This window comes from Antennarius striatus, chromosome 4 (assembly GCF_040054535.1).
Source record: "Antennarius striatus isolate MH-2024 chromosome 4, ASM4005453v1, whole genome shotgun sequence".
NCBI classification, from domain to species: domain Eukaryota; kingdom Metazoa; phylum Chordata; class Actinopteri; order Lophiiformes; family Antennariidae; genus Antennarius; species Antennarius striatus.
The window spans coordinates 7,381,875-7,395,486 of NC_090779.1; the positions used below are offsets into that span (position 1 = coordinate 7,381,875).

Below are 13,612 nucleotides of genomic sequence, written 5' to 3' on the forward strand. Positions count from 1 at the left end.
CACCTACTGCAATTGTCACACAGTGGAAAAATTAGTTGTTGACCATTAAGCAAGCAGTTGCTATAGACGCATGATCCAAGAATAGTCATTCAGTGCGAATTGCCGTCTCTGTGTGAATACCATCCCTGTTTCTTCTGCTGACACAGGAACATGAGGACTACAACCTCACCTATTCAAAGAGAAGTTATAGCTTGAATCTAGGAGGACACTCAAAGACACTCAAACCCATTTTATTTCACAAGCCTTGAAATGTGGGATGCCAGATCTTGCTTTACAACCCAGGTAAAACATAGATATACAATTGTTGTGAAAGAACTGGTTGATTATATTTGGTGGTCGTTTCAAAAATTCAAGTGATTTTCTCTATTTTAGACCTCTGCATGGTATGATACGGCAGCTGTCTCTGGGGCAAGCTTTTTGTCCAAAGTTGGCTCAACGTGAGGAGAAAATGTACTCTGATTAGAAACAAACTATGTATGATAAAGATTATTTTCATGTAAGTGTTTTGTAAATGTTTGGTCTGATATATTGTTGTATTCCAGCTCATCCGGGAATTCTGGTAGCTTCAAACAGAAATACCGAAGTTTAAAGAAGATGCAGTCACTATATCATCTAAGACCAAAGGATCTGACACCATCCTTTCCTCCCTCTGTTGAGACCACAATCAGTTCTCCCCGAGAGACATGGAGACTTAGAGAGGCAGGAGTGGGACAATGGCTACAGGATGCTCATAAACATCTGGACACTCAGATAGACCGACTGATGGCCAGAAATTCACAGTTTGACAACATTTTAACTGCTACACAACAACTTGACATGAAGCACAAGGTAAACAACAACAACAAAACCGTACATCTAGATGTCCATGGAAACACACTATTACTCAAAGTATCTTATTTATTCTCCCTTATTGCTGGCATTTTGGTGACTGGACTGGTACTGTTGTTGTTCTGCTTGGATAAGTTGTTTGGTCTGTGCGTCAGTTGCGCTCATTATCCTTCCTTAATGTGTTTCACAGCAGCAGTCAGGTGTGATGCGCGATCTCGAGCAGGAAAAGGAGGCACTTGACTTACCCTCACTTGAAAAGAGGCAGCAACTTAGAGAACTTCATGAAAAGTTCGTGCAAGAAAAAAGAAATGGAAATGTCACAATTTCACTGATTTTAGAAAAGCTTGAATTTCCACTTGTGAAAATCACCCTCAAGGGTTCTACAGCTGGAGAAGGAGCTGCTGCCAGTGAAGTCTACTTTGGACCAATCAAATGAAGTAACTCTTGCCTCACTTGGCAGAACATTACCACTGAATCAAAAAGACTTAAACAGACAGGTGTGAAAGCTTTTCCTATTATGAAAACAGATTTTTCTCAAAGTAGTATTTAATGCATATATTGTTTTACCAAACTCAGCCCTGATTTTAACTCAGGAGGGGCAGAATATTGACACGGTGCTGCACCAGCTGAGAGAGGCTCTGAGAAATGCTGATGCACGTGCAAAGAAACACGAAGAAGAACGGAACCAAGCACTTCAGGAACTCCATACTTCTACAGAGGTCAGTTTTAAAACTTGGAAGGTTAAAGTTAAATTCTGTTGCTGATATCTTTTATATTGAATTACAAAGTCACATTACAGTTATCTGATTTTGCCTGCTGTGTGTATTTCAATGTAGACACAGAGGACACTGTCGAATCAAATTGAAGACATGAAAAGAAGTGTTAACCATGCAAAGCAGAATCAATTTGAATTGCAAGAACAACTGAGTGAAGCTAACAACAAGATCAGCGAAGCATATCTGGTCTGCCTCTGATTCCCTATTAAATCATTCTTGAACACATCATTTTAGTTTGGTAATCAAACTTTGAAAGTTATTTTTATTCTTCTCAGGAAAAGGCGATCTTATCAACTCAGGTGCTAAAGCTGGAGGATGATATTAAAGATCTCAGGACCAAACTGACAGGGCCTGGCAAAGATTTACCAATCCAGGTCTCGTAAAATCTTAAATTATAATGTATAAAGCTTATTCTAGATTTTTTAAAATCATTTATTATTTTTTGTGCGTGTCTCCTACAGCATAATGCAGATCTACACGTAGAGGCCCAGGAAGCGGCAATGAGTTGTTCAGAGGTAGGATTCAGAACATCACACAGCAACAACCAGACCCAGGAAAACAACAACAACAACCAAAGGCACTCAGATATTTTTTTTTACATTTTTATTCAATGAATAAATATCTTTTCATCAGGTGAAAGAAAAGCTAGAAATGATTACGCAGGAACTGAACACATCACAGTCTCAGCTACATCACGTAACAGCAGCGGGGGTCATCGGCTCCAGACAGATCCAAGATCTGGAGACTCAGTGCATTCAGCTGAGCAGTGAAAAAGAGGAGCTGCGTAAAATGAATGAAGGTCAACATTATGAGCTAACAGCAATGACAGAAAAATGCTGCCAGCTCAGGTGAGATCATGGGCAAAATCATTTCTTCAATATTTAGTGTGTGTATCCACTATCCCAAAAACAGTCATGGTTAAAGTGAAATCCTCAAATTATTTGGAATAGGAAATCTTTGGAGTTTTTTGAATTACAAAAGCAGACACTGCAGGATCAGTGCCTTTGTTTGGAGGCTGCAGCTCTTGAGAAGGAGGAGATGCTACGTCGGCAGAAAGAAGAGCATCAGAGACAAGAAGCAGTACATGTCAAGAGCACCGAGGAGCTAAAAGCTGTGGCCATACACTGGTTTGAGAAATGGCAAGAAGTGGCCTTGGCTCTGCAGTTTGCACAGGAGGAGCAAGAGGAGCTTAAGAAGAGCAACTGTAGAAATGAAGTAAGAATATCCCTTTAACACTCCACTGAAAAGAACTTTACAGGTAATTTAAAATTTTAAAATTAAAATCTGATTTCAGCTGCAAGCAGAACCTGTACATTTAATGTCTGAGAATGAAAAACTTAGGAAAGAGGGCCAGAAAGACAAGTATATCAAAATTACAAATCCTATACACCACTATTTCATGACTGTCTACATCAAGCATATTACACACATTTTCCTGCCCAGAAATGAAATTGAGAAACTGCTGGAGCAAAATTTTAATATGGAAAGAATAGTGACCAGTGCCAAGGTAGTGTATACCGGAAACCCCTGAGCACTGGTGTCATGCCACAGAATTCTTCTTACTGTAGAATATGTACTGATGTTTTTGTATATATGCTATTTAACAGAATGAATTAGGCCAACTGATGGAGACAGAGCTGGACACAGGTGAACAAGAGCTGGGGCTGGAGATGAGCCAGTCTCAGGAGCTACTTCACACATATGAAAGGAAAGGTAAAAGTCAAAGAATGTGTGGTAGAATGCTTTACCTGAGTGAAATTTTTAATGTTTCTTTATTTGTTACATTATTTTGAAAGCATTATACAAATGCAATTATAGTTATTATTGGAGAATCATTAGAAATTAAGTGGCCAGCTACACACTACTAATAATCACACGTAAATTCATCATGAATTAGAATGTAATATGATATGATAATTATATTGTATTATATGTATATTAGATAATATTATATTATATAAGAAATTTTAGAGAAGTGATAGTTCTCTTTGCTGACTACATGAACACAACTGTATGTAGTTACTTAAAGAGCGTTTTTGTCAGATGCCTGAGGAGCATTATGGACACTACATCGATTGTCCCATTCCAAACGGAAACCATAGCTGGACAGACTGTTCGTCCTAGCCAGCTGGTTTCACTCAGAAATCGTTGCCGTTTTCTGTGTCGTTCCTGCTGTTTGGACTTTCTGCTCAAAAACATGATCATTGTTGGAACAGTTATGACACTCTAAAATTACGTGAACTGAGAAGTCCATGTAGTTATTTCTTCTCCTAAAATACAGTTAGCAGATGTCTTACGCCATATTGTTCACGTGATTCCTTCTGGCAGATGCACCGTGATTGGTTGGGTGCTTGATTGACAGGTAGTGGGTGGAGTTGGGGACAGCGTGAGACTTTTTCAAGTGAGCTTATTCAAATATATAGGTGGGGGTATTGTGTTATTGGTGTTTTAAGCATGTTTCGATGTAAATTTGCATACTTTCACTTTGATCAGATTTTAAATGGCAGTTTTACTACATTTGTTGAGTATTTCATAGTCTGTTATTCTTATTTCTAAATAAAGGTCTGTGTATTTCCTCCATCAATGTAAACCAAGATCACTACAACCGTTGATATTACTGCTTTATGTACTGCAGACTTTCGCCTGAGAATAAATGTCATTTTAGTATTTAAACACAGGGGGGCGCTAAACCATCCCGCCCTTCTATTTGCAGGTGATGCGCTCTCAGTGCAAACTCAGGTCAAAGAGACAGAGTGAGTGGATTTTGATGAGAATCACACTTTGAATAATTTTGCCACCATCAAATAATCACATTTTGTGATCAGTCTTTTTGTTAAGTGCTCTGTGTGTCCATCAGCATATCGCCGTCCTCTTTGTCATGGAAGTCAAAGAGAAGAAGAGAAGAAGAAATGTCTGTCCCCTGCAGCAGCCACAACAAAGCAGATCAGGTGACAAGGTGTCACAGTGATGATGCCATTGCATATGCAACACAGTAGTGTAGAGAACATTTATTTTTAGCAAATATTTTGTGTATTGTCTGTGAACTGTTGATATTTTTCTGATCAACAGAGGTTCATGCAAAGCAGTGACACAGAAACACAGAGGAAACTGGCTGATAGAGACAAGGAAGTCCTGGAAAAGTAAGACAAACTATTTGATTAATGATAACTCTTAATTATACTAAATGGTGGGAGTTGTTACATGTTTTTAATCTATTGTAACAGGGAAGAAGCTCTGAAATGTCTAGGGAGGCTGAGAAAGGTGGAAATGGATGAGACCCAATTCCAGATTCCAGCTCTAGAGTTCCAGGTGTCATGAACAGTCTCAGATACACGTTCTGTCTTTACTAGCAGGTCAATCGACGAAAAAATAACCTTCACATTTGTTCCCATCATTTCTGTTTGTTCTGAATGCTCATGAACAAAGGCGTCTGAAAATTACAAAGACACTGAAAGCCAAATAAAGATCTCAACCATCAACTCCCTGAAGGCCCAGTTAGAAGGTACTGTTTCAGCCCACGACCGAGGATAGTGTGCTGATTTTCACTGGTGGTTCAGCTCAAAAACGACTTCTTCCTTCACCTGTTTTCAGAGAGTAAGAGGAGGATGAATCAGCTCCAGGAGGAGAAAACTGTGGCCATCCAGAAGCTTCAAGCACTGAGGAAACATTACCAACAAGACTGGACATGTATGAATAAAGATATGAAAGTAAGAAGCCTCAGTAAATTAAATACCTTTAGATATTTTCACAAACAATGATAGTTATCAGCTGTATTCTACAAAGAGAAAATATCTACAAAGAACACGATATTTTTTTCTATTTAGAGTGGGGTGGACAGGAGGAGCTGGCAGAGGGGCTCTGACCTGATGCCAGTGTTTGAAGAGGATGAGGAGAACAGCGACTGGTCGGGAGGGGAGGAGGAACGGCCAGCAGAGGAACATGTCTACAACCAAAGCCGACAGGTTTGTTACCTGAAATCTATAAAGAACTGGCCTCATCAACCAGAGCAATGAATAAAATCAACAGAACACCTGGCAGTCATCTGCTTTCATGCTAGGATGTATTACCATCTGCAGCCGGTGTGAATTTATATCACTGATGGCATAAATTGTCATGTCCGGATTATATCATAAAACTAAAGAACTGCCCACGCGTTCATTTCATCTACACAGACATATGTGCCGGCAACACTAATCCCAGCCTTTGCTTTGATGAAAAAGCAAACAGCACATATGTGGAGGGGTGTCAGCCTGACGGCATCGCAATTTAAAACTCCATGTGAAACGTAGTTCAGCTCTAATCTCACATACGACTTTCTACTCTAAAAATAATCGGATTTGAGGCTGGGGAGAGAACTGCTCAGCTGGACCACATCTGACTCAACCGTGAGAGGATGAGAAAGAATTACAGTGCATCACTCTCTTAGGCTGAAGACCTGTGACGGTGATTTCATTTCAAAATCACAGTAAAAAGAACAGAAAAAGGTTTTGAAACACGTAACCTAATATTTTAAAAATTTTGATTGATGCCTGTAGCCGCCTTTATTAACATAAAATAAATTATTTAAAATCACTATCTCCTGTCTTCATCAGATGCCAAATATGAGTGTGGGAATCAACTGTCTGGAGGCAATGAACTCAAATTTGATACAAGGTGAAGTTGTGCATGAATCAGTGTCGTGTTCATTAGTGTGGATTTAGTTGGGGTTTTTTTAATTTATGAGAACACTGAGAACATTTTAAACCTCAGACAGGACCCTGTACACAAAGACATACCTGGAATAGATCATATGGAATGTCTTGGCTCATAAAATAACAAGCTACTTTTTGCATCATTATCAGAGGACAAATTCCATCTTCTGTATATATTACAAAATCAATTTGCAGCATAAAACATTTGAAATCCTTGTGTAATTATTTTTTCTTCTTTAGCCACATTAAGATGCAACCAGCCAGTCCAAGACTGTCCCCCTACTGCTGACAAACACGAGCCTCCCACCGCTGAAGTGCCGGACCTGTACGACTGTCTAAATGATGATGACCTGCAGAAGATGAAGGCTCTCTCCCTTTATCCTGATGGAATATTCCTGGCTGAGGTCATTGAAATCTGCAGCCCTGATGAAAATGAAGAGGAAGGAGATGCTAAATAAGTGTTTTTTTGTGACTCCTGATCTGGGCTACACTTCCTGGAGCACCGGATCGCCTACCTGGAATGATCGGCTACCTGGAATGCTTTTACATATTGAGAGGGTTTAGCAGCAGTTTTAACTTATGCTGTTAACTTACAGGCCAATGACTCTGATTCTGTCCTTAAAATGTGGGCATCTTCATCCTCATCATCCTCCACCCCCAGTGATCATAATGGGCTTGTGTTAATTCCCCTTTTGTAATTGGATTACTGGTTACTTCCATCCATAATTGAGACTTACTTAGATGTTATTTTAGATGTTTATTCTCCATCTGTGATTTAAACAACTGCTCCCCTAGGTCTTATTTTATTCTTTAACTTCTTCAACTTGTCATTATCTCTTCCTCCTGAGACTTTTAAAGCCACCTCAGCAATTTCCGTAGATAAATTTTCCCTTAAAGGTGGAGCCTGATTTTTGTTGACCTTCCAATTCATCTCATCTTCAATAGTTCCTATAACGGATCTGTAGGCAGCTTTTTCGATCTCCTCCTGTAGTCCCACATCAGGAGCATACACTCACAGCTTATCCTTAGTTTCTGTTCGTCTCTTCTTCTTCCTCAGATTCTATGCTAGGCTTTCCTCCTCATCCTCCAGACCACAGGAAGAACCTTTCTCTCTGAGCTCTTCCCATGTTTTCAGATGATCTTTATAATGGTCAGGTGATTTAGTCTTTCCCTAGCTGTAGTTTCTGACTAACACCCTGGAAGTCTTATTTTCCCGCTATTAATTTTCCACTGACAAATTCCTTCTACCAGTACAGTACTACAAAAACATAGGATTTATCATACCTCAGTTCAGAAGTTCTAGGGGACCCCCTCCTTCACCTCTGGTCTGTATTCTTTATTATTTTGTTATTAGGTCTTTCAATCTAAGTTGGCTATTTGATGTTGCAACAACCACAGTATTGCTGCTTCAATTTCTCACCCAGCCCTTGGGCTCTTTAGAGGGCTGATGACTCCTGTCTGGACCATCTCTATACAAATTTTTACCCAGATCCATGCTGGTCTACTGTACAATACCAACAGCCTGGAGCCATGTGTTTTCACCCCTGGTTTCCTCTGTGTCATTTCAAACAACCAGTATAAATCTAGTGTGGTTCTTTCTCCTCAGGCACAATGTTAACTTTTGCTACAGTGATGGTGGAAACATTCAATCATAAGTAAATTGATTGTGATATTTTTGTGTCAGTCTAATAAAAACGCAGAGAATTATGACAACAATTTGAAAATTTGTGCCTCAAACAATAATTAATAAATAGTGAATCGTCACCAAGCCACCTCAGGCCTCAGGTGGAAGGATTTAATCATATTCATATGGTGTTTTCCACTTTGTTTTACATTCCGAACGAATAGAATAGAATAGAATAGAATAGAATAGAATAGAATAGAATAGAATAGAATAGGATAGAATAGAATAGAATAGAATAGAAATCTTATCTCAAAAGACATGTGATTCATGGGGACTGACTAGTGGAGTAATACATCAGAATTTCTAGATTTCTCAGTTCAGTTACATTATTATTATTATTATTATTATTATTATTATTATTATTATTATTATTATTATTATTATTATTATTATTATTATTATTAGTTTAAAAAAACAACCAAAAATGAATGAAAGCCTTACATTTTGTTGATCCAAAATACTTTCATGTAGTGAAAGTAATAATGATGCATTGAAATAAGGCCAGTATAAAGCTGTGGTTGCTGAGTGACCATCCTGGCGTTGGGACTGCAGTGTCTGTAAACACATCAGTTCATATCCAGCATGAATGTTCTCTCATGACAAAGGCTTATTTTGGATGACGACCGAGTTGATGCATTGCATTGGTATCAGAACCCTAAATGGGCTCTGGTTGTGCAGCGTGCCAGCGGCTCTGCTCCCCCTGCAGGTTGCACATGTCCCTCCAGTGAGCACGTCCAGTGTCTGCAGCATCTGCACCGATTCTGACCCGGGAGAGAGTTTTACCCTCCGAAAGGACCTGATTGTGTCACATGTGAATGGAGCAAGAATGCAGAATTGACATTGTGGTCACAAGTGAATGTATTTAAATCAGTGGCCATGAGATGATTTACCTGCACGACTATGAACTCAAGTGTGAGGTGAAGCTGACTGATGTCTCCTGGAGGCAGGTCGAACAGGAAGGGAGCATTCCACACAGTGCTCGACCTTCCTTTAGCCTCCTTTCTGCTGATCACAGCTCCCTCATGATGCAGATTGATCACCACCTGGTATTCTGTACACAAAAACATAATAAAAAATATGCAGCAGTTTACACTCTGTAGAGACTAAATATTCCTGAATAAATCTTTTTAGAATATGATATAGGAAAACACAGATGTTTGCATGCAAATGCAAATACATGCAGTATAATGTACAGTACATGACAGCTATTTCGCCATACTGATTGAGTACAGCGTGGGTTTGTATGCAACAAATACATAGACAAGCTAATGCAAAGATTAGATGTGTCAGATTGGAGATCCAGAGGAGATTGGAATATTTTCCTGAGGATTGTGACTAGTGGAGGATTAAATCTCTGTCATTTAAAAAAAAAAAAGGATGATCTCCTACTGCATTGTGTTCCTGTGAGACATCATTTAATCCTCGAAACATTGAAAGCAAACATAGGGAATTGCTTTACCTCTACCCCCTATAAGGGGGGTAGAGGTAAAGAACATAATGCCATCATGCAGGACATCCTTATGGGATCTCTACATGCTGGTTTCACCTGGTGCTGCCAAACAGTGGTCGCTGTTGTCGACGTAGTCTGTTCTGAGGACTGCAGATTTGATGCGATGGAACTGAGACTGATACTGAAGCAAAATGAGGATCTGTGGTGAACAGCTGAGCGCCTTACACACGGGTGCATCCTGTGAGATCACAGGGCAAACAGAAAACACAGAACCAAGAGAGAGATTTCTCATTTAGCACAAGGTTTTTGCTCCATAGAATAGAAAAAAATTCACATGTACCAAAAACAAGACAAACACTACATAAAACACATAGGTTCATGGATCAATTTGGTGTCACAGACGCATCTTGTAACCTCCACGGAAAGCCGAGTCACCTACTACATTTACTTGTCCAAGTCCTAAATCCACAGGGGCCCCAAATCCCACAATTTGTCATTTTTGACATCTATGGTCCAGCGTAAAGCCACAGGGCTTTAGGTTGGGTTAAAATAATCATACCTTATTATAGCGTTACTAAAATAACCACCTCCTCACATTAATTACTTTAACAGAACATTACCATTTTTAGCTTTGACCTCTTAGTGTTTAGCTCTTGCATGAAATGCAACGGAAGCTCTGCCCTCCAGTCTTTTCCTCTGCACCTGGCCTCTACTTCACCCAGCATACTGTCGCTCATGCCTGGCGTTTCCTTTGTGCATACGACGATTTTCATGATGCACCTTTGGAGCTCCTCCACAGAGCTCACTGTCAAAAGCAGCACCATGCTGTGGGTCTCAGACTCCAGGCTGCTCTGCAAAGAGGCTCGTAAGGGACAAGGATAAAGAGGCCACAGGCTGCCCAGCACAGACACATCCTCCAGGCTGTGGGGGATCCCACTGAGCCTGAGTACAGTGACTGCCAGGGTTTGGTGCTCTGAAGAGAAGGCCATAGTGAAATGGATGTATGGTTTTGATGATATTGGCTGTTGGCAGCTGGCACCAGAGCCATAGCTCAGTGAAGCCAGTGGGATTGCTTCTTCAGCCATTAAAGGACTCGCAGAAATAGGGCTGGTGAGCCTGCTGTGTTCATCATAATATGTATTATCCCCAATCCCTGTGCAGTGTTTCTGCAGTGCTTTACATGTTTTGGACAACAGTCCCAGTTTGGCAAATGCAGGCAGGGAAGAATGATTGGATTCAATGGATTTATAAAGAGGTGACGTTAGTGCTGGTGAGCTGAAGCGGCGCAGGGAAAAATAAGACTTTTGGTCCTCCTCCTGCTCTGAGGAAGCTGTAGTTTGATTAAAGAATGGCTGAGAGCTGAGTTCACCATCTGAAGGAGCAGGGCTGGTGAAAGTGGAGGGGTAATCGTATACATCTCCATCCAGCTCCTCGTATTTCTGTCTGGATGCCGTCATGGCCGCTGAAGGAGGCGTGGTCTCAGAGAAGGCCAGAGGTGCAGCAGGAGCCGGTGCTGATGTCACAGAGTCCTTGTCTTTCACTGGAGAAACCCGACTGTCCCTCCAACAGAGAATACATCCCAGGATCAAAGACAGGAAAAAAACCACTAGTCCGACCAAAAGAAGAATTTGTAGGTGAACTGCAGACACACGAAAGGAAAAGGACCAATCAGATGGCACAATTTTAGAATAATGTTATAATTTTCTCTCATTTAACCCCTGGATTCCATAACACACTAGAAGATTTTGGCCAAGTCACCCTAAAGTATAGACCACACAATAAATTCTTTAAACAATAATCAGATGTTTACGTACGGGATTAACTTCAGTAGTGGTTTATTGCTTATACCTTTCTGTAAACAATGTAGGGTTACTAACATAAAGACAGAATATGTTAATCAAATAACTAACCTAAACATATATTATGTCTCTAATCAGCTTATGCTTCACACTGAACAAAACAAGGACAGTACCCTTTAAGACAGTACCTTCAAGTTGTTTGCTGAAGAGGACCTGCACCAGAAGCCAGAAGAAGAGCACCACCATTATGACCTCAATCAAACCCTTACAGCAGAAGAGCAGCACAGACTGGTACAGAGGCTGGCCTGGGTACTCGTCATCATGGTAAGGCATGGTGCCAGTCGTGTGCTGAAAGCCTCTGGGAACCTGTTTCAAAGCATTTTAAAGCCCAGAGGTCCTAGGAAAGAAGATCACAACTCTAACTTATGAAAACACATCCAGGCTTTCAGTCCTGGAGAAATCTCCCCGAGGATCGGTTGAAGCCATTGTTAAGAAGCAAAGGCACAAAAATATCTGTGCAGGTTTCAAATCTATTTAAAAAAATTTAAAAAAGGTATATGTATGCCCCCAGATTGAATAAAAACGATTTCCTCCTTTCCAGAAATACAGGTCAGGTAATCGTAAGCAACTGCTGTGTTTCTGTTGAAAATTGAAAAACCATTCTGCTATTAAATCCGTTTGTTAAAAGTTTAATCCAGCCTTCACCCCTGAGCAGCGATCTCCTCCACTGAAGAGTGACTGATGTTGTTCTTCTCAGGCACACGAGGCTGTGGATATAAAACCTCTCAGTTATGCTCAGAGCATCTTTGTCCTGCAATGCTCCAAATGCCAGTTCAGCAGTGCCACTACGTTACATCTCCTCAGTAAATCCTTCAACCCCAACCGTCATCCTCTGACCCCTGAGGTCTTATCTCCATTAGTATAAACCAAGCCTTAGTTGACTGCAGGGTTCAGGAATTAAATTTCTATACATACTGTGATGTAAAATTAATGTTGAGCAAATGTAGAAATTCAGATCATGATTATTATTATTATTATTATTATTCATGTTGTAGAGATGAATACAACTGACAATAATCTTCCAAACAGAAAACAAAAAAAACTTCTTAATGTGTCTCTGGATCAAGTTCAGCTAGTTTAATATTCAGCATTTATTCATCAAAGAGCTAATAAGGGGAAAAATGTGCAAGTTTACAGATGTTCCCTGTCCTTAACTTCTACTGGTGTTTTGTGTATAGAAGGAAATACTGCCCCCACGTGGTCATTTATGGGTAGTGTTTTATTAGGTAGGTTCCAACCAGTTCAGCAGCCACTCACCACGTCTGTGTGGGTTCTCTCTGGGCTTCTTCCACCTCCAAAAACATGCAGTTAAGGTGAACTGGTAACACCAAATTGTCTGTAGGTGTGAGTCTATGCGTGGGTTGTTTTGCCTATCTGTGGAATAGACTAGTTTCTTCTAGAGGCACCGCCACTGGAGGATCTGTTGGAGGATTTTCTTGGTATCACTTTTAATTATCCAAGAAAAGCTCCAATAAAATTTAATCAATGGATCTATAATACACAGAAGGTGCCCAACTTACAAACACAACAGGTTCCAACAGGCTGTTTGTTAACTGTTTGTATGTTGTTACACGTGTACAGTGGTATGAAAACGTTTGGGCACCCTTGATAATTTTCCAGATTTTCCTTTATAAATCACTGGTTGTTTGGATCAACAATTTCAGTTATTTATATCATATAGCAGACAAACACGGTAATATTTGAGAAGTGAAAGGAAGTTTATAGGACTTACAGAAAGTGTGCGATATTCAAACAAGTTCTAGTTCGGGCCCGGGATGGCAAGCCAAGAAAAATGTCAGGTAAGTGAAGGCGACAGATGGTAAGAACAGTCAGTCATCCCACAGATCAGCTCCAAAGACCTACAACATCTCTAGAATTGCTGTGTTTCTTCACAATTGGTAGTTGGACTCATTATTCTGGAGTTGTGCTAGTATATTTTGTGGTAAACAGTTGTTGGCTGCCTCACACCTAATTTGAACAGTCCTATAGCTTATGAGGTCATGTACTATGTCTGAAGCAATTTAGATGTAATGAATAATTGATTTGTGTACGCTATAGTGAGCGATGTGAACAATTCTTGTAGGTCTTTCCTGCATTAAGAATAGAGGCTGTAAACCACTTTTATATGTGTTTCCCCTCACCTAAGCGCAGCAGTTCAGATAGGGCAAAACTAATGCACAATAAATTATGTAACCTTTAATTCCAGTAGTTTCTGGGTTTTCCACAATATGGACACACTTCTGGCTAGTTTATTTTGCAGTTGTCTGACATGAGGTTTCTAGGTTAGAATCTCATAAATGACCACGCCTAACATTTTGTATTCA

At 40.1% G+C, this 13,612-nt stretch overlaps 2 protein-coding genes across 2 annotated transcripts; both read left to right on the forward strand.

The window, feature by feature from the left end:
• Positions 1 to 156: 156 nt before the first annotated feature.
• On the forward strand, positions 157 to 1,592 carry LOC137593404 (uncharacterized). Its single transcript, XM_068312079.1, has 6 exons — positions 157 to 282; positions 373 to 437; positions 543 to 828; positions 1,019 to 1,116; positions 1,205 to 1,325; positions 1,422 to 1,592. Exons 1-6 carry the CDS (start codon positions 250 to 252, stop codon positions 1,590 to 1,592), a joined length of 774 nt encoding a protein of 257 aa, XP_068168180.1. The 5' UTR covers positions 157 to 249.
• A 79-nt stretch (positions 1,593 to 1,671) lies between these two features.
• Positions 1,672 to 7,928, forward strand: LOC137594394 (early endosome antigen 1-like). Its single transcript, XM_068313833.1, has 15 exons — positions 1,672 to 1,790; positions 1,880 to 1,978; positions 2,066 to 2,119; positions 2,238 to 2,452; positions 2,555 to 2,819; positions 3,212 to 3,317; positions 4,318 to 4,357; positions 4,462 to 4,552; positions 4,674 to 4,744; positions 4,829 to 4,913; positions 5,031 to 5,106; positions 5,196 to 5,311; positions 5,429 to 5,566; positions 6,197 to 6,257; positions 6,536 to 7,928. The coding sequence occupies exons 1-15, from the start codon at positions 1,698 to 1,700 to the stop codon at positions 6,751 to 6,753; spliced, it is 1,728 nt and encodes a 575-aa protein (XP_068169934.1). The 5' UTR covers positions 1,672 to 1,697; the 3' UTR covers positions 6,754 to 7,928.
• Positions 7,929 to 13,612: the final 5,684 nt, after the last annotated feature.